The sequence below is a fragment of the Desmodus rotundus genome, chromosome 9 (assembly GCF_022682495.2).
Source record: "Desmodus rotundus isolate HL8 chromosome 9, HLdesRot8A.1, whole genome shotgun sequence".
NCBI classification, from domain to species: Eukaryota; Metazoa; Chordata; class Mammalia; order Chiroptera; family Phyllostomidae; genus Desmodus; species Desmodus rotundus.
This window is the reverse complement of record NC_071395.1, coordinates 28,904,000-28,922,494: the sequence shown is the minus strand read 5'-3', so window position 1 is coordinate 28,922,494 and position 18,495 is coordinate 28,904,000. Positions and strand designations below refer to the sequence as shown.

At 36.2% G+C, this 18,495-nt stretch overlaps 1 protein-coding gene across 6 annotated transcripts in view; it reads left to right on the top strand.

Moving 5' to 3' along the window:
• Nucleotides 1–18,495, top strand: part of LOC112312318 (probable ATP-dependent RNA helicase DDX60) — a 101,356-nt gene that overhangs the window by 45,314 nt on the left and 37,547 nt on the right. For all 6 annotated transcript variants that reach the window (XM_053911599.2, XM_053911595.2, XM_053911596.2 and 3 more), the window contains 9 exons: nucleotides 870–1,036; nucleotides 1,563–1,721; nucleotides 5,608–5,757; nucleotides 8,462–8,581; nucleotides 9,738–9,833; nucleotides 12,247–12,362; nucleotides 13,224–13,366; nucleotides 13,465–13,574; nucleotides 18,227–18,331. In XM_053911599.2, the coding sequence (XP_053767574.1) occupies nucleotides 870–1,036; nucleotides 1,563–1,721; nucleotides 5,608–5,757; nucleotides 8,462–8,581; nucleotides 9,738–9,833; nucleotides 12,247–12,362; nucleotides 13,224–13,366; nucleotides 13,465–13,574; nucleotides 18,227–18,331 (1,166 nt within the window). The remainder of the gene's footprint in view (nucleotides 1–869; nucleotides 1,037–1,562; nucleotides 1,722–5,607; nucleotides 5,758–8,461; nucleotides 8,582–9,737; nucleotides 9,834–12,246; nucleotides 12,363–13,223; nucleotides 13,367–13,464; nucleotides 13,575–18,226; nucleotides 18,332–18,495) is intronic.

The window sequence follows — 18,495 nt, the reverse complement described above, 5'->3', positions numbered from 1 at the left end:
GAGTAAACCTATTTGATGTCAGTCTTGAGCATCTCCACACTTGACTCCATTTAACACATGGTCACCAGGTTCTTTTTTCCCCCACACTGTCATTTTATTAACTTCAAGTTGCTCTAGCAAAGTCACCTTTTCACTGTAGATTTTATCAGAGTGAAAAACTAAGACTTGGCCTGTATGTTTCTCCTGAACCAACATGTTGTATCAGGATTTAAATTGGGTGTTACTAAGAGAGATCAGAATCAGCAATGGCTTACCCTCCTGAACAGTAAGAATTCTGTACTAAATTTCTTTTGTAGTTTCTTACAGCATTTAGTGGATGTTTGGTAATATTTGTAAGTGTAAGTTGATCGGACGACAGGTAGAATTGAACACAGCCTTAAAATGGTACGTATGGAAAGATTAGCAGTAAGGAGGGGAAAAAAGGTTATATATGACTGCAAAGACGTGAAGAGGAATTAGTGAAGTCTATATCCAGCAGTTGTATTAGGCTGATTGAATGGAGAGGCTCCAATCATTATGCCAAATGCTTATCTATGGTCAACAGTAGACCTCGTAAATGTTGCTAAGTTTTAACCAGATATTTAAAGTTATCTGAATATTTTTCTTTGAACATAATAGAGAAGGCGTAAAAATAATAGGTGAAGAAAATATTTGTTGTTCCCCAGAACTTGTACAAACTTGACCTTTAATGATCTTATTTCTGTCGTGAACTATAAGATTTTTCTGTTTCTCCAGCACTTACACAGCTACTTCTCAATTATCCATGGAGATGATGAAGTGTGTATAGTTGAACTTTAATGTTATTTTACTTAGTACTTTATTATTTTTGGTGGTCTTTATGACAGTTCTGTTGTGTATTCTTTGCTAAGGTGAAAACACAAAAGATTTAAGTATAGCTGTCCAAATGATGAAAAGGATCCACTCCTTGATGGAAAAATACCCAGGACTTTTGCAAGAGGCACATCAGCAACTCATTGCCAGATGCCTTAAGTATTTAGGGTTTGATGATTTGGCAAGTTCTTTACATCCCGCTGAGGTAATGTATTCAGAATAGCTTCATCTTAATAGAGAAATTACTATGTATACATAAAGTGTCTTGCACATATAGCCACCTCTTCTAGATTTTTTTAAAATGAAAATATTTACTCTGAATTCATAATCCTTATTGGCAATCCAACTACCTGAATTTGAAGTAATCTAGAATTAGGAAGCTTGTTCAAGTGCTTGTTTGGACAAACATTAAATAATTTCTGCAGACCCTTCCAACTAATTCTGTGTTTAACTGAGGCAAAGAATTTAAATAATATGTTCTGATTCTTCAACTGCCTTTCAGTATATATCAGATTGTAGCTACAAGCACCATGGTGGATATTTGAAAATCTTGATGTCTGCTACTTTATTCATAGTAAAGATGATTAGGTGGTAAAAGACTTCAGTGAATATTACAAAATTTTAGAAGTGGTAAAATAGTTTTCTCAAAGTGCTAGTAATACATATTTTAATTATTTAAATGATGTTGTAATTTAAAATCACTTTCCAAATGGACTTTTAAAATAATATAGGTTGCAGGAGATGACATGAAAGAGAAGAGAAGGAGTAAATATTCAGTTGGCATTGGGCCCATTCGGTTTCAACTGCAATATATGGGTCATTATTTGATACGAGATGAGAGAAAAGACCCGGATCCCAGAGTCCAGGATTTCATTCCTGACACATGGCAGGTAAAGATTGAGTGAAAAAACCATTTTTGTATTTTATTATTAAACATGATCTCAGGAGCTTCTCATTATAGTGGCTCTACATGTTACATTTGCCGTTAACTTCTTAATATTGAGTCATATCATTTAAAATTATTTTGTCGTTGGGAATGTCAGATATAGACTTTTTTAAATTTAAAGAAAGTGAAGTTTTCATTTCATTCATTGTTTTTTTAGTTAATACACCATTTCCTTGGAGGTGCCCTGATGAATTCACATACATATTTGTGAAGTTACGTGTCATCCAGTTTTATCATGGGGCAGCCTCCCAGGTTTCCCTGTGTCAGGAGGATTTCATATGTAAATATATAAGTGTGCACAGAGGAATTCGGTACCTTACACTATATAGACAATAGATATTTGCATAGCTCATCTGTCACCATAGCAGCTATTCCTCTATAAATAAACATACAATTAATATTTATGGATATAAAATTTGGAATAAAGTGGTGTGTTTCTGCACAGATTGAAGTATATGAAATTGCTGATAAATTGAACATGTTTACCTAAAAAAAGTGCAATTGCCTAGGTTCAGTCTAATAGACTGTCCTATTCAGAATCTGACTTCATCTTTTTTGGTTCATTTTGAGGAAGGTAATATCAGAAATGTTTACTTTCATGTTATATAGCATCTTCTTTCTAGGACAATTTTGTGTTGATGCTTTCTTAAACTTAGCACCAAAATGACAGACATTATCAGTAAGGGGTGTGTCCCGAGCATGTTGCTTTGGAGAATCGGAGGAATTCAGGACGAGATGAGAGACTCTTGTTTCGCACCAGTGCCGCACTCAGCCCCGAGACCCAGTGCTGCCTGCCAGTTCGCCCGACTGATGACTTAGGTTTACATTTCTGGATCTGAGGCGCTTTCCCCCCCCACAGAGATTTCACAGTCAGAGCCTGGACAGTTGTGCATACTATTCTTTAATTCCCCATGAAAGCTTAGTCTCCCACGGTTCCTTCTAATGTAAGATAATCTAACCCTAGTCATAATTGTGGAGCTCCAAATTTCTTTTTCTTGTAGTGGATTATATTCATTTATTTTAAATTACTTTAGTTTTAATACCCCCTTCACCCATTTTTGTCCCATTCATCACCCTGACCTCTGGCTGTTTGGCAACAAACAATCTGAGCTTTGGTTTTTGTTTCATTTTTTTTCTTTCTTTTAGATTCCACATATAAGAGAGACAATATAGTATTTATCTTTCTCTGACTGACATCTCACTAAGCATGATGATCTCAAGGTCCATTCATGAAGTTGCAAATTACAAGATTTCAATTTTTATGGCTTAAAAATACATGGATACATATACATAGATATACATATCTATGTATACATACACACCACATTTTTTTTAATTCATTTAATCACTGATGGATGCTTAAGTTGTTTTCATTTCTTGGCTTGTAAATAATGTTGCAATGAACATGGAGGTGCATGTATCTTTTCAAGTTATTGTTATCACTTTCTTTGAAGAAATACCCAGAAGTGGAATCTCTGTATCATATGATAGTTGTATTTTTAAGTTTACGAAACTTCCACACATTTCTTCATAGTGGCTGCACAAATTTACATTCTTGCCAACGCTGCAGAAAGTTTCCCTTTTCTCTGCATTCTACTAACACTTGTTATTTGTTGTCTTTTTGATTAATAGTCATTCTAACAGGTGTGAGGTGGTATCTCATTGTGGTCTTTGATTTGTATTCCTCTAATTACTAGTGATGTTGCACTTATCTTCATGTACCCTTTGGCCATCTGTAAGTCTTCTTTGGAAAAATGGCTGTTCAGATTAGCTTCCCATTTTATAATTGGATTGTTTGTTTTTGTTTTTGTTTTTGTTTTTTTGGCTTCCACGCAGCTCTTGCATGAATTCTTTGTTATTTTGGATATTAACCCTTTATTAGATATATAACTTGCAAATATTTTCTCCCATTCAGTAGTTGCTCTTTCATTTTGTTGATGGTTTCCTTTGCTGTGCAAAAGCCTTTTAGTTTGATATGGTCCAACTTGTATTTGCTTTTGTTGACTTTGTTTTTGATGACAGATTGAGAAAATCATTGCCAAGTCCTACGTCAGGGAGCTTAACACTTATGTTTTCTTTAAGGAATTTTATGGTTTCAGGTCTTAAATATAAGTCTTTACTTCATTTTCAGTTAATTTTTGCATGTGGTATAAGATAGTGGTTCATTTTCAGTCTTTGGCACGTGGCTGTGCAGTTTTCCAAACACCATTTATTGATGAGACTGTCCTTTCCCCATTGCACATTCTGGGCTCCTTTTTCATGAATTTATTGACTGTGTATGCATGGATTTATTCTTGGTTTCCATTCTGTTCCACTGATCTGTGTGTCTGTCTTTCTGCCAATGCCATGCTCTTTTGATTGCTATGGCTTTGTAATATACTTTGAAATCGTGAAGCATGATGCCTCCAACTTTGTTCTTTCTCAAGGTTGCTTTGGCTAGTCAAGGTCCTTTCTGGCTGCATATAAATTTTAGGATTGTGTATTTTATTCCTGTGAAAAATGGCACTGGAATTTTGATAAGAATTGCATTGAGTATGTAGATTGCTTTGGGTAATATGGACATTTTAACAATATTAATTCTTCTAATTTATGTGCATAGAGTATCTTTATATTTATTTATATCTTCTTTCATTAATGTCTTGTAGTTTTAAGTGCACAGATCTTTCATGTTGTTGGTTAAATTTATTTCTCAGTATTTTGTTCTTTTTGATACAATTGTAAATGGGCTTATTATCTTAATTTCTCTGATAACTTGTTGTTAATATATAAAAATGCAACAAGTTTTGTGTATTGATTTTGTATCCTGCAACTTAATTCATTTATTAGTTCTAGCAGTTTTTGGTGGAGTCATTATTGCTATCTACCTCCCTTCTAGAATTGCTTTTGCTGTATCTCATACATTTGGTATGCTATATTGACATTTTTATTTGTCTCAAGTTATTTTTATATTTTTCTTTTGATTTATTCTTTGACCCATTGGTTGTTGAGTAGCATGTTGTTTAGTCTTTCCATATCTGTAAATTTCCCACTTTTCTTTGTGCAATTGATTTCTACTTTCACACTATTTTGGTTGGTCATGCTTGATGTTGCTTTATCTTTCTTAAGGTGATGATGGTGGGGGAGCAGGAGAACCAGTGCTCACTTCGGTGGAAGACGCAAGGCAGTTGAGTTCTCTTCATTAATCCCACAGACACTGTGATTCTTTCGATGCTCCCTTCACTCTGAGGTGTGTCCCAGAGTGGACCTAGATTAAGAGACTGTGCAGATGGGGGCTCTGGGTGTTTTTCTCCACATACCTTCCATCATACAGGCTTCTTTGAGTAGTCATCATTTTGATGCATGAAAGGATAGGCTGAAAAGTGATGAAGATCTCACATGCCCTTCAAAGTAGGTACAGGAATTTTTCATGTGTATTGAAATTAGAAGATAAGTAATAAAATAATGAATCACTTTTTTTTTCTCTGTTGTTTTTGTATCATCATAAAAATACATATTGGCTACTTCTTAGAACTGAATTTCTCAAAGCCATTCTGCACTTTATCAATGACAAGTAATTAGAGGAAAGATCTTAATAACAAGATATTTTATTTGAACTCACTCTCCATTTTTCACATACAAACACGCCTCCAGTTGCTGAAAAGCATAACAGTTCTCTCTTCTGAGAGAATAACGTAAGTTCTTCAGGTTTTTCTATACATCTCTTCATGTGTTTGCAACTCCCAATCGTTCCTTGTGAGGTTCAGAAAATTATTTTGAAAGCATATTGCTATATTGGTTTTGGTAGCATGCTCTTCCCATTGCTGACACAAATGGTGCTCTGAACCCTGCAGCGCGAGCTCCTTGATGTTGTGGATAATAATGAATCAGCTGTGATTGTTGCCCCAACGTCCTCAGGCAAAACCTATGTTTCCTACTACTGCATGGAGAGAGTGCTGAAGGAGAGCAATGAAGGGGTCGTTGTGTACGTTGCACCAACCAAGGTAGTGCTCGAGTGACTTTAATTTGCTCTTTCATTCTTGATCCTCCTCTTTTGAAATAACGCATGTTGTCAAGTGGTGAATTTGTTTCACTTTTTATTTATTCATTGCCCAGTTTTATTGAGATATAATTGACATATGATATTGTACTATTTAAGATGTACAACATAATGATTTGACATATGTATATATTGTGAAATAATTACCACGATAAGTTTAGTTAATATCCATCATGTCTAATAGTTACAATTTTTTAATGATTTAATTTATTTTAACCTGCATTTTCTCTTTTAAGTTTCAGAGTCCAAAATAATACTTTCCTTAGAACTGTTGACATGAAAAAGCCTGGTCTTGTGATCTTGCCATTCAACACTACGCTTGAATTGAGAGCAGCACGCACACTTTGCTGGGCAATGTTGAGTCCCTTATCAATCTCCTGCTGCCTCTGCAGAGTTGTGGACTTTATCTAAGATAATGTTGGCCATAGTGCCTGCCCTATTTCTCAGGCCAGGTTGTTTTGTAATATTTCTTTTATGTATAGAACTCGAAATGTCAAGCTTAAAAACAGAAAGTGTGATTTTTGTCATTTAGGAGAAAGTCTGATTTACAGGAATTATAAGCATTTATAATGATTTGTTTTAAATGGGATTACAATTGAGAAAGGCAAATATAGTTGGGATAAATGTACAGATTAATATGAATTCGGACTCTCTTTTATTTTCTAGGAAAATGTGCAGTGTTGAGTGACTTGTGGTCAGCCTCGGAACCACACTGATCAATATATTACTTGTAATTAGCACTTTCTTTTTTATTGTAGCATTTTCGTTATGTTTATAAAACCAATAAGTGCTCATTGTCAGAACTTAATATATCAAGAAAAATTAAGTTTGCTAGAAGTGGATTTGATAAGTTAACATAATAAATATTGCCAAATTACTCTGCTAAAAGTTTAAATCTATTTTTATTCCACTGGTAGTATGTGGCAGGGTAAATTCTTTTTTTTTCAAGTTCTTATAATCATTGAAAAAGTTTTTGCAGTACTGATAGGTGAAAACTTTTGTTTTACATTTAAATTTGCATTTTTGTGATTACTAGTGACTTGGAATCTTTATGTGTGATTTTTGGGACTTGATATTTCTTTATTCATGAACCACTTGTGGATGCATTTGCCCATTTTTCTTTTTTGGGGGGGTAGGAATGTCTTTTTAATAATTTATCAGAAATTTGTATAGTTAGTATACGATTTCTCTTTAAATTATAATGAATATACTTTTGCAATTTTATCTTTTTATTACATTAGGTTATATTAATGATAACATTTTGTTAATATTTTTGTGTAGTGATATCAATATTTTCTTTTTTTAAAGATTTTATTATTTTTAGACACAGAGGAAGGGAGGGAGTAAGAAAGGGAGAGAAACATTGATGTTTGTGGGAGATACATCAATCAGTTACCTCTCCAATGCCCCCAACTTGGGGGCCTGGCCCACAACCCAAGCATGTGCCTTGATTGGGAATCGAACTGGCTACCCTTTGGTTCACAGGACGGTGCTCAAGCTGCTAAGCCAGGGGTGTCAAACTTATTTTCACCAGGGGCCACATCAGCCTTGCAGTTGCTTTCAAAGGACCGAAATAATTTTAGGACTGTATAAATATAACTACTCCTTAACTGTTAAGGAGTTGAAATTACATTCGGCCCATTGCAGGCAACGACAAGGCTGATGTGGCCCCCGGTGAAGATGAGTTTGACACCCCTGCAGTAAGTCACACCTGCCAGGGCATGATATCAATATTTTCATTTAGCTTTTCCATGTGTGCTCAAGTAAATAAAATACACAAAATGCTTACTTTCTTTTTTATTTATTTTAATTTTTTTAATTTTAATTTTTTTTACTTTCTTTTTTTAAATGATTTTATTTATTTATTTTTAGAGAGAGTGGAAGGCAGGGAGAAAGAGAGGGAGAGAAATATCAATGTGTGGTGGCATCTCACGCTCCCCAACTAGGGATCTGGCCTGTAATGCACGCATGTGCCCTGACTGGGAATTGAACTGGTGACCCTTTGTTTTGCAGGCCAGTACACAATCCACCGAGCCACAGCAGCTAGGGCTCAAATGTTTACTTCCTATTACTTTTATACTTGTTTTTAAAGTTTACATTTTAATCTCTGTGTATTTTTTATGGCATAAAGTGTGAAAGAGAGAGATGTTCAGAGGTTTACACACACTCAGATTCTACTGACCAGGCTACGTGGTTGCTCCAGAGCACGGTTCTGCTTCCTCATGTCTATATTCAGACTTAAGGTGTCTGGGGCAAGTCCCCAAGTGTAAGAACCACAAAGGGACCTTGACTGTCCCTCATTTGACCTTTCCTCTATAGAGGGCTCACAATTATCTCTAAACTTTGGTCATTCAGATATCAGCTGTTTTCCTTCTTCCTGATGTCTGCGCAGCATTCTCTGTTTTTCCTTCCTGATGAACATTTTTCCCCATTGTACTTTATGTCGAGGTTTATCAATGAGGTTCACATGCTTAGTACAGTATCTTAAAGGGAGCGCACCAGTGCGTTTAGAGGGGATGAGTGGATGTGAGCAGTCATTAAGCTTTCTGCACTCATAGCAGCATATATGTTCATACGGTCCCTGTGTTCTCTGAGGTTTTACCTGCACTTTATTATGTGATTAATGGATCTGTTTCCTTCTCAATTAGGCCCTTGTTAATCAGGTGGCAGCCACTGTTCAGCATCGTTACACCAAAAATATGCCAAATGGCGAATGCCTATGTGGTGTTTTTACAAGGCAGTATCGTCATGATGCTCTAAACTGTCAGGTAGGATTTATTAAAGCTTTTGTTTCAAGTCATATAATGGTACTTGCGTGCCTTTTTCACTAGAAATTCAATATCCCCACAGGGCCTGAGGAAAATTATTTTATTGAGCTTACCAAAGATGAAATATCTTTAGAGGAATTTTAATACTGATACATTTTAAAGAGTGGAAAATAGGTGGACACTTACATTTTGATTTCAGATTTCATTTATAGTTCATTGCATCATCTGGGTTTATAACTTGCTTCCAAATGATATGAATTAACCCACTGTTATAAAAAAGTAACAAATACCAATTTTCAATCAGAATTACTTTTTCTTGATAAGTAAAATTCTCTCTCATTTTGCTTGATGAATAGGATACTCATTGTCATCTTTTAAATGTTATATTATGATTAGAAAATGGATGTTAAGTAAATCCTAGACAGTGTTTTCCTCCTTGAACTCATAGATAGACAATTAAGACTAAACAAAAAGTAGAAACATGATTATAGGACACTGCACAGCAGATGTGGAGATGTGCTACTAGATCATCTTCCAGGGGAGGACTTGCTGTTCAGAGGTGGAAGTGTGGTCAGGACAAATGCCAGCTGTCCATTCCCCCAGTTCTGCCTCCGTGGTCTGTGTCCTGTGACTGAGCTAGGTGCGGGTATAGACACCGGGCCATTACGGCTTCGTGTGGAATTGCTCTGACAGCCAACATTCACTCCAGAACTCTGAGCCAGGCTGGTTCAGGCTTCATCAGGCCTATTTTGAACTTCACCTCTCCCTCGGTCCCGTCTTGCTTCCCCCACACTTCCATAGTTGTTGATTCTTCATGAACGTTTTTCAACCTGAGCTGTATCTCACCGTCAGAGTTTGAAAAAATGAACATATAAACCCGTGGCAAGGAACTCTTTCTACTTTTATTACTTTGAATACTCACAAATAAGAATTTAAATTTCAATCTGATCTCTGCCATTATGACCTATAAAATTACAGTTTCATAAGGTTCCAACTAATATATCACAATTTTAATGAAACACTCTTGGAAGCAATATTATATCCTATTTATCAGCTGGTACATTCAGGAATTGTAACTGTCTTTTATATTCTTGTAACTCTGTGTGTCCATAGTAAATGCTCAAAATGTTTGTTTATACAATGTCCTTCATTTTAGGTACTTATTACAGTGCCTGCCTGCCTTGAAATTCTGCTGTTGGCTCCTCATCGCCAAACATGGGTGAAAAGGATCAGATACGTTATATTTGATGAGGTAGACTTGGTGTTATTTCTCTAGGTTAATTTCCTAGTGTACGTGAACATAGAATGAAGATCTTTGGGTCTTCAGGGTATTTGTCCCTTTGTATGGAGTTCAGATTTGGGTGGCACTTCCTTCTAAATGGTTTTCCCAGTGAATCATACTCAATCTGGTGGCTCCATTTTCCCAGTGAGACTCAGTAGAGTATATGGGAGTGTGTTGCAGAGCTCTATTTGGGAGAGAAATCTGTCATTGGTGTGACTACTCTTTCAGAGGAACCAAAATAACCACCATGGCATACATTTTCCAGAGATGTCAAAATTCAATCTTTAATCTCTAAAGCAAAGAATTTGAGCTCTAACAATGATGTCACTTATATAAGTGATTTTATCAATCATGGTTCCAGCTGAAAACAAGTGGCACACTTAAAAATACAACTTAAGAAGAGTGTTTTCCAAAGGTGTACCTGAGGACAACTATAATGTTTGGTGCAGTAATTCAGAGCTGGTAGCTTACCCTTAGGTTTAAAGGGACAGGCAAAGAAGCAGGTACTTAGACTCAAAAGGAGATTCTGATTGAGTTGGCCACAAATGAACCATTACTTTAGTTGAGGGGCATAGGTGGCTCAAGGTAACCTTCCAGGCAGGGAGCCAGTAGAGTAAAGACCTCATTCTTATTCCCCTGCCTTCTGACCACTTGCAAGGCTCTCCACTGGACAAATACAATGGAACTAGAGACCACTGGAGATTTGTAGGGGGAAGTGGAAAATATTGAGAACATTTTATAGCAGTATTGTTAGAAATATTTACTCAAAGAAACTTAAAACATCATAAAAGGATATATTCCATTGTTCCAAGGAGTTTTCAGTTTAAAGGGGAAAAAGATGATGTCTCTATTTAACTTAACGTTTCTTGTTATAAATTTGGAGCTGCCACGCAGGCTGTGCTTCTGATTTGTTTGACACTGATCTTTGGTTAGTCTGTAAGTGGTACATCTTGAGGGCCTTGAACATTCCTGTTCAAAAACCATCCAACAACCTGGTCTTCTCAACCTAGAACCTTGAATTGTACTCTAACCTCAAAACTGTGAACATTTTTATGGAAGGGTACAGCTGAAAGGTCGTGAAGGCTGACGTTCTGGTAGGGTCAGGGAAATGTGCGTCCACTACCAAGCCCAGAGTTTGTATCTGCAGAGTGGTATATTATTGGAGCAGGGGAAAGCCAAATGGGCAGTGGAAAAAAAATGTTTACTTATCTTAAGTCTTTTCCAATTAATTACCAGGTGTCATACTTCAATCTGTTTAAATAAGACCACATTTGAGAATCTTCCCTGAATCTCTTTCAGGCTGTTTTATTTGGTCAAAAGACATTCATTTATTTATTCAGCAAATATTTAAGGAGTTCTTCCACACTGCCAGGCACTATTGGTGCTGGGATGCCCAGGTCTAAGGTCACAGAGTAATGGGGCAAAGCTAATTAAACAATCAAGCACACCAATGGCTATGCCAGCCCACAGTGGTATACGTTGGGAAGAAAAAGGAGGGGCTATCATGACCATGGCTGTGATAATGGCAGGGAGGCTGTGGGAGGACAGCTCTGCAACGGACAGTCAGAAAAGTCTAATAGAGTGACACAAAGCTGAAGTTAATACAGATTGAAAAGAGGGAGTAAGAGCATTTTAAGCAGAGGGAACAATATATGTCAAAGCTCTGGAGTAGGAAAGTTATGATCAAGGAATGAAGAAAAGGCCAGTATGTCTGGAGAAAATTGGAAGCAAGATGAGAAAGAATGAATGGCTTGAGATGAAGCTGGAGAGGCAAGAAGGGGCCAAAGTATGTAAGGCATTATACGCCTTGTTAAGGACTTTACATTTTGTTCCACATGTGATGGGCAGGCATTGAAGGAAGCAAATTAGGGACATGGCCTCATCTAATTCACATTTTAGATACATCATTTTGTCTGTGATGTGAAGAATGTAGGGGGCAGGGAGGGGGAAGCTGGGAAGATAGGAGGATACTGTGGTAGGCAGCTGAGATGGTGACTTGGTTGGCAGTGAGCATGGAGAGAAATGCATAGATTCCTAAATAAGTTTGGAAAGAAGGATGAAGAGGAATTATGAATGGATTGGCTATTAGGATTAGGGAAAATTTATGTGTCAAGATTTTCTGTTGCCTGAATTTATATATATATATATTTATATATATATAACATTATATATATAATATATACTATACTCTATATATGTTATATATACTATAATATATTATATAAGTTATATAAGGTATAGTATATATATTATATACATATAAATTTGGCACAGTTGATTAAAGGTAACAGGAAACTAGGTATGACAATTCAGCCTTCTGTGTCTATTTTCATGTTTTATTTTTAAATTAACTTTTTAATGGAGAAATTTTTGTTCTTAATAGGTCCATTGTCTCGGGGGAGAAATTGGAGCGGAAATCTGGGAGCATCTCCTCGTCATGATCCGATGTCCCTTTCTGGCTCTTTCGGCTACAATAAGCAACCCTGAACATCTCACTGAGTAGGCAGTAGATTCTGTTTCGGATAAAACAGTTTTTTCTTTTGAACATTGAACATTGAACATTCTTTTGCATATCATACTTCCCATATGGGTTCTGAAACATTTGACAGCATCCTGGTGAATTTGTTAGCTTATCTGTGGATGTTCAAGGAAAGAGTCTCTCCAGCACATCCTGGCAGGTGTTGAGCAGGGCTACATGCTGTGAGGGAGAATCAAGCATTCTCCCAGCCAGACCTGCAGCTGAGTAAGAAATTCCCCCCACACCTCAAAAAGGTTCCCCAGAGCTAATCAATTATGGTTTGTTTGTTTTTTTTTGTCTTTTACCAAGAAAGAAAAATAAAATGGAATAATGAAATACTCTCCCATGGACCTTGAGATTTCTTATAATGTCCCACTTTCTACATATTTAGAAAGATAGAAAAGCCTTGTTAGTTTAAAGCCTCATATCATTTTGTCATTGGGTTATATTTTTGCCCACTAAAAATAACAATCAGAGCAAAGATGCCAATATGCCAGGTACTGTTCTAAGTGCTTTGCCCGTATCGATTTACTTTACACGCCCAACAATCTTATGATTTCCTACTTCCATTACTACTATTAAATAGCATTTCCAACACTACTACTATTATTTCCATTTTAAAATGTAGAAAATAAGGCACAGAGAGATTAGGTGATATAATTAATGAGAGTCACAGCCAGTAGTGAGGAGGTTGGGATTCAATCTCAGTTTGTCGGGTTCCAGGGCCTAGTACCTTAAGTGCAGTGTTTAAGGCACATGGCATTTTCTTTATTAAAAATATCTGTTGTCACAGAAAGTAGTTTCATATTCTGCCTCAATAATATGTCAGTTTCTTTTTTAAGGTGGCTACAATCAGTAAAATGGTACTGGAAACAAGCAGACAATATAATAGAACAAAATATGGCTTCTAAAAGAGGTGCTGGCTATCGTGCCAGTTTTCACAAAGACTTCTCTCAAAGAAAGCAATCGTATAAAGTTAGACTTGGTAAGTTTGATACATTCGTGGGGGTTTTATTCTTTATTTTAAATTGTTCCAGTCATTGTGTGTTCATTCACTTGGAAATTCTTGCCCTTCATTTTTAGTGCTCTATGGAGAGAGATACAATGATTTAGAGAAGCATATATGTTCAGTAAAACACAATGATATTCATTTTGACCATTATCACCCATGTGCTGTACTAACGACAGACCATGTAAGTCATACTTCAGCCGTATTCGATCGGAGTGATATAAAGTCCATAACTGTTGAAAAGATGCCTCATTGACACATATAAGAATTAAGGTATAGATACTGTATAACAGATATTTAACCCTAACTTTAAAAGTATCAAGAATAGTTTTCACTAGTTCCACAATGTTGTCTGTATCCACAAAACTTAAAAATGACTGAAAATTTCGACCTGGAGTTTTTTGGTTAATTTTATTTATTCTCGGATATTATCTTTGTCCATTGCCTTTCTTCTAGCACCCACGTCTATCTGTCTACTTCTCTGAAACTAATTCTTCTCTTAGTGCAGCTGCAAATACACATGGACAATGTCTAGTGCATGTGACAACTTGATCACCATGAATTAGGTTAAACAAGGAAAATCACTTTTCACTAACTTAGCAATCACAACATGGTTTTTTGGAAGTGAAGCAATAATATGGACATCTTCAGAGGCACTGGGGTTTGAGTAGGGCAACATTTCTGATTTTTTTCTTGCATATTTTTCTTCTTTTCTCATCCTATTCCCAGGAATGGCTCATGGTTGCTTCTCAAAGTGATAATTAGTCAATAGTTTGCCTTCCTTCCAAGACCTGGCAAATTAAATATGTTCTAAATGCTGTTGTCATGTCAAGCCTTCTAATCTGACCATTTTTAAGGCATGTGAAACTTTAGACATCACAGGAAGTAGTTCCATGTTCTGCCTAAATAATGTTTCTGGATCCACAAAGCTAATTTAGATGAATAAGTCATAAAGATAATTCTGATTTTGCCCAGTCTTTAGTGGCTTTCCTTTGGAAATGGCTAAATACACACTCCCAGCGTGGCTTCCAAGGTCTTCTGTCACCAGGCTCAACAGTCCTCTCTATGATCTACTTGATGTACCTTACCTGGGTGTCCTCATTGTTTATATTGTTCTTGGAATATTTCACCCCAGGTGCCAATGTCAGTTGTCCCGAACCTGTTTATCTTTTATGGCTCTTCTAGTGTGAAACCACTTAGAGTCCTTCTGTGACTTTCTCAGCTGGATGTAATCTTCTCTCCATAGCACCTTTTCTGTATTTCTTATCTGACAATAGTCAACGCCAGCTGGCTGCTAAAGTTGTTTACATGCCTTTTTTATCTTGCTAGAATAACTCCTTGAAGACAAATTTTGGTCCTTATAGTTCCTAATGAACGGCTATGTATATAAAAGTACTTAATAAATGTATGTTAAATAAAGATAGCCAGCCTAAATTGTGCACTTAATTTGTGTTCTAAGAATTTTGCATGTTGCCTCTTTTAACAATCACAACAATTTTAGCATGGATGCCATATTAATATTCCCACTTTACAAATGAGGAAGGTGAGGCATAGAGAACTTAAATAACTCACTCACTCACTCACTCAGTCACTGTTGTCTTAAGTAAGCAGTGGCGCTGGGATGCAATCTCAGATTGATCCAGAGCCTGCTGTCTCATCCTATTCTCAGGAATGGCCATTGAAGCTCTGGTTAGCCCAGTATTCTGAATGGTCTGTTCAACAAATACCTGAATGAGGGAATGCATCAGAATCACCTTATAGAACTTTGGCTATGATACGATTGCTTCTAAAAGCAACTGAGTGAATCTTAATGATTGTGATTTTCTAATTGGCTTTTGTTACAGATATTTCGTTTTTGTGTTGCAGTGGCCCAATCTAAAATCTAAATAAAACTAACATGTGGACAAAATTCCTGTGACTTACCCCAAACCCCAAAACTACAATATAGAGGACAAGCCAACACATAAATAATACTCCTTTCTCTCTTGTTTTCTTTCCTTCATCATTACCTGGCATTTTAAAAACAGCATAGTATTTTTTTTTTTAATATTTATTTTGGGTAGGTTGGTTCAAGGCAGGTTATCATTAAGTAGCAATGAGTCCAGTGGTTTGGAGTACTTGACAAGATTAGCATTTTGGTCCAAGTGCCTTTCCTCTACTTTCAGTAGCTATTAATGGAGTACCTGGAAAGCAGCGAACAGCTACAGTGTGCTCTGACCCCATATGACTTCCGCAAAGGTCATGCTGCTGTCTGAATCTTCTTAAGACTTCTAGACTTCTGCAACAGCAATACGAGACGAACACAAAGGCTTAGACATTATTAAATATGTTTTAACACTGTGTGTGTAACATGTTTATATAGGATGCTTCCTAAAGTAGTAGTGATAAAAAAGCAAGGGGACTTTTCCAAATGAGCAAATCATTGTGTACTATACTTCAGATTAGTATGAAAGAACTGAGTGGCAAGAAAAAATTGAACAAACTGTGGCAACATGAAGAGAAGAACCATCCACCTTGGTTGTCTCCTCTATAGCTCTATCATAGCAATGGTTTCAGAAGGGAAGGGGTGGGGCAGAATGAGTGAGCTGACCTTAATCTAACTGAGGTGAGGGATTGCCTTCAATCTATATAAGGCTTGCTTCTGGCAAAGAGCAGAGTGTGGCCTTTGCCACCAATTAGGCCGCACGGGAGCAGCTGCTCACTCCTGGGAGTCCCCAGAAGTCCTTGAAAGAACTATTGCCTAGCTCTATTCAGCGTGGATCAATGTTGATCACTGCCTATAGAGTTAGAGACAATGTGATGTACAAAAATAACGTCCTGGTATAATACTGGTGTGTTTATCAGTGAAGAATGACTCTAATCTATGACTTTTTAAAAAATTAAATTTATGGAGTGCCATTGGTTCATGACATTTCAAGTATACAATTCTATAATACACTATGGCCTTTATGTCTCTTTTCTACCTAGACTGGCTCAGTTTTTGCCAGCTCATTAGTTATTGTATGGTGGAGAACAACCAAATTTAATTCCCAGCTTTTGGCCATATAATTATTAAAGTGAATTTTAAAATTAAGAACTTTAAGTTAATTAATCAATCATGTGAACAGTTGAGGCATCAACCATGTGCTAGGTGTTTTACTAGGCCTATCGTGTATGTGACCTAACTTAATTCCTACAACAAATCCATTCATAGACAGAATTGTGCTTCATCTTAGAAATGAGGAGACTCAGGCTTCCGAGCAAGGCTAAGAGACCTAAGAAACCAGACGCACTCTAGTGACTGAAAGAGATTTAAATCTTGAAAATTATAATTCTTGGATTTATTTATTTATTTTTAAATTTAGATGGAAATTTAGTTACCACTTTCAGGAAGTAATAATAAGAGAACAAAATGCTAACATTCCAAAATAATATATTTATTTACTATTTTCACATAATGTGTGCTAAGTTTCAATGCTCAAACTAAGAGATGCTAAGTGATGATTCCATGCAATTATTTGCATCCGATAGTTTTTTACAAGCCTGATTGATTTTTAACTGAAATATATTTGACATATAAGATTGTATAAGTTTAAGGTGTACAACAGGTTGATTAGATTCATTTATATATTGCAATGTGATTGTCATTGTAGCCTTAGCTAAAACTTCTATCAAGTCACATAATTATCATTTATTTTTGTGGTGAGAATAATTAGGTCTCATCTCCTAGCATATTTGAAGTTTGTAATATTGTGTTTGTCTATAATCCCTATAGCGAACACTAGGTCTTCAGGACTTATTTATCTACTAGTTTTAAAAGTTTGAAAATCATGTGTTGATACATGTATCCTGTCTGATTTTACCACAGTCTGTAAGATGAGATTACAGATATTTTAATTCCTGTATTATGGAGGAGGAACAAGCAATTATAGGTGGAATTAGAACTAGACCTTCTGTTTCAGAATCTACTGACTTTCCATTCTACCAAACAATTTTTTTTCAACTGTGTTGTGTTTGGAACACTTTTTTCAGTCCAGAATTTCAAACCTGAGTTTTGTAACTTGTTAAAAGCTACTTACTAAAAACAGGTCTCTGATTTTCAAATAATTTTGGAGAAATCGTGAAGAAGCCTATTTAATAAAACGGCTATGAAAACACAGCCCTGCCTTTTCTTTTGAAGAATGCCTCTCAACATCTCAGGGGTCATAGTTCAACAGGCAACTGATTCATGGCAATAGTGGTTGAAACCAGTGGAAAACACTACAATGCAACATTTTCAAGGGCAGGGTTTTTAAATTTATACTTTTAGGGTATTTGTGGAAAAGTTAGTGACTTACATATCCAGAAGGCTTAAAGCAGAACCCAGTCTGTGACCGGGAGAGAAGCTCCCCTGAGTGTCTTCGAAGTGATGTGATAGCCTCAGTTTTGAAGTTGACCGGCTCTGATCTTAGAACGTCAGCCAATAAAATTTGCCACTTTTAGCCTTGCTTGGTAATCAAAACAAATAATCACATTCATAATTAAGCTAATTTCAGTTTCAGCTGCTAGGTGGAAGTCTTGTTTTCCTGTCTAAAATGAGTCCACATATATTTTAACTTCCCAGTACTCTAATTTGAATGAAAAGATCTTAGGAGATAACACAAAAACTTTTTGGATGGTTTTTTTTCTATTTCAGTAAGTTAGGGACACTCTTGGTTAGTGTTTTGTTTGCATTTAGCACTAATCAGTGTTTAAACATTTTAGTTTAAGTGCTGTTTTCAGTGTCTTTGGGTTCATGATAGTGACTACGAGGCAAAGGTTTGAACACAAGATGAAATAAAGAAAAAGTTTAAACTTTCAATTTTATTTTAACCACAGATTGAAAGATATGGATTCCCTTCCGATCTTATCCTTTCACCTCGAGAAACCATCCAGCTTTATGACGTCATGTCTGAATGCTGGGAAAGCTGGCCCAGGGCCCAGGTAAATAATAATTATGGAATTAATTTGATTCTATTTTAGTGGATGGCAGCTTTACTGTTCAGAAAGACAAATCTTACCCTTTCTAATCACTTGCATCTGATCTTTTAAAATTATCAATGGACTCTTTCCAAAGTACAATTGCCCATTCTCAGACATTCTTTCTA